Raw genomic sequence first — 1,198 nt, forward strand, 5'->3', positions numbered from 1 at the left:
AGAAATACTTGACTTGGGTGTAAAATAATTCAAAAATTAGTCAATAAAAAGAAGTCTCATTACTTGGTAGATGCAGCAGGGTTATGGGTGAATTCAGTTCACAAGGAAATGAGTAACAATTCCTTCTACATGCCCCTAGCACAAACATCAATATGTTTGTTTCCAGACTGTCTTTGACAAAACACCTATCTTAAATCAATTAATAAAAAAATAAGTTTTCCTGGAAATAAAATTCAGTTTTGATCCTCTCATCAGACAGAAAACGTTTTCCTGTCAACCACTTTTCCAAGAGCCCTTTTCAAGTCCCTGTTCCTCAGGCTGTAGATGAAGGGGTTCAGCATGGGGGTCACCACTGTGTACATCACAGTAGCTGCGGTGTCCTTCTCAGAAGAGTGTGAGGACAAAGGGTTGAAATAAACAGCAATGATGGTGCCATAGAAGAGAGAAACCACGGCCAAGTGGGAGCCACAGGTGGAGAAGGCTTTCCATCTTCCCTTTGTGGATGGGACTCTCAGGACAGCACAGCTAATAAGGACATATGAAGCCAGGATGCAAATAAATGGAGCGATCATGATCAGAGAACCCTCGGTCAGAATCATCATCTCATTGAGGTGTGTGTCGGAGCAGGAGAGTTTCAGGAGGGGCGTCACATCACAGAAGTAGTGGGGGATGGCACTGTCTGCACAGAACGAGAGTCGAGCCATCAGCAGGGTATGCAACAGAACATTCAGATTGGCGATGACCCATGACCCAGCGACCAGCAGGGCACAGAGCTGGTGGGTCATCTTTGCTGAGTAGCGTAAGGGGTGGCATATGGCAACGAAGCGGTCATAGGCCATCACAGCCAGGAGGAAATTGTCCATGTCAGCAAGTTCAAAGAGAAAATACATCTGTGTGAGACACCCGGAAAAGGAGATGGTCTGAGTCCCGAGTATGTGATTGGCCAGCATCTTGGGGACAGTGGTGGAGGAGAAGCAGATGTCCACAAAGGACAGGTTGCCGAGGAAGAAGTACATGGGGACGTGCAGGCGGGAGTCCACGCCGATGGCCAGGAGGATGAGCAGGTTTCCCAGGACCGTGGCCAAGTACATGGTCAGGAAGAGGACGAAGAGGAGCTGCTGCTGCTGGGGCTCCTTGGAGAGCCCAAGGAGGAGGAACCCAGAGAGCCTGGACTCGTTTGCCCCTCTCATGGGCTGGA

The 1,198-nt window shown here is 48.9% G+C and overlaps 1 protein-coding gene across 1 annotated transcript; it reads right to left on the reverse strand.

Annotated features, from left to right (window-relative positions):
* Nucleotides 1–232: 232 nt before the first annotated feature.
* On the reverse strand, nt 233–1,190 carry LOC117804189 (olfactory receptor 1F1-like). The gene has a single exon (XM_034670519.1). It carries the CDS (start codon nt 1,188–1,190, stop codon nt 252–254), a length of 939 nt encoding a protein of 312 aa, XP_034526410.1. The 3' UTR covers nt 233–251.
* Between the last annotated feature and the right edge of the window lie 8 nt (nt 1,191–1,198).

This window comes from Ailuropoda melanoleuca, chromosome 10, assembly GCF_002007445.2.
Source record: "Ailuropoda melanoleuca isolate Jingjing chromosome 10, ASM200744v2, whole genome shotgun sequence".
Lineage (NCBI taxonomy): Eukaryota > Metazoa > Chordata > Mammalia > Carnivora > Ursidae > Ailuropoda > Ailuropoda melanoleuca.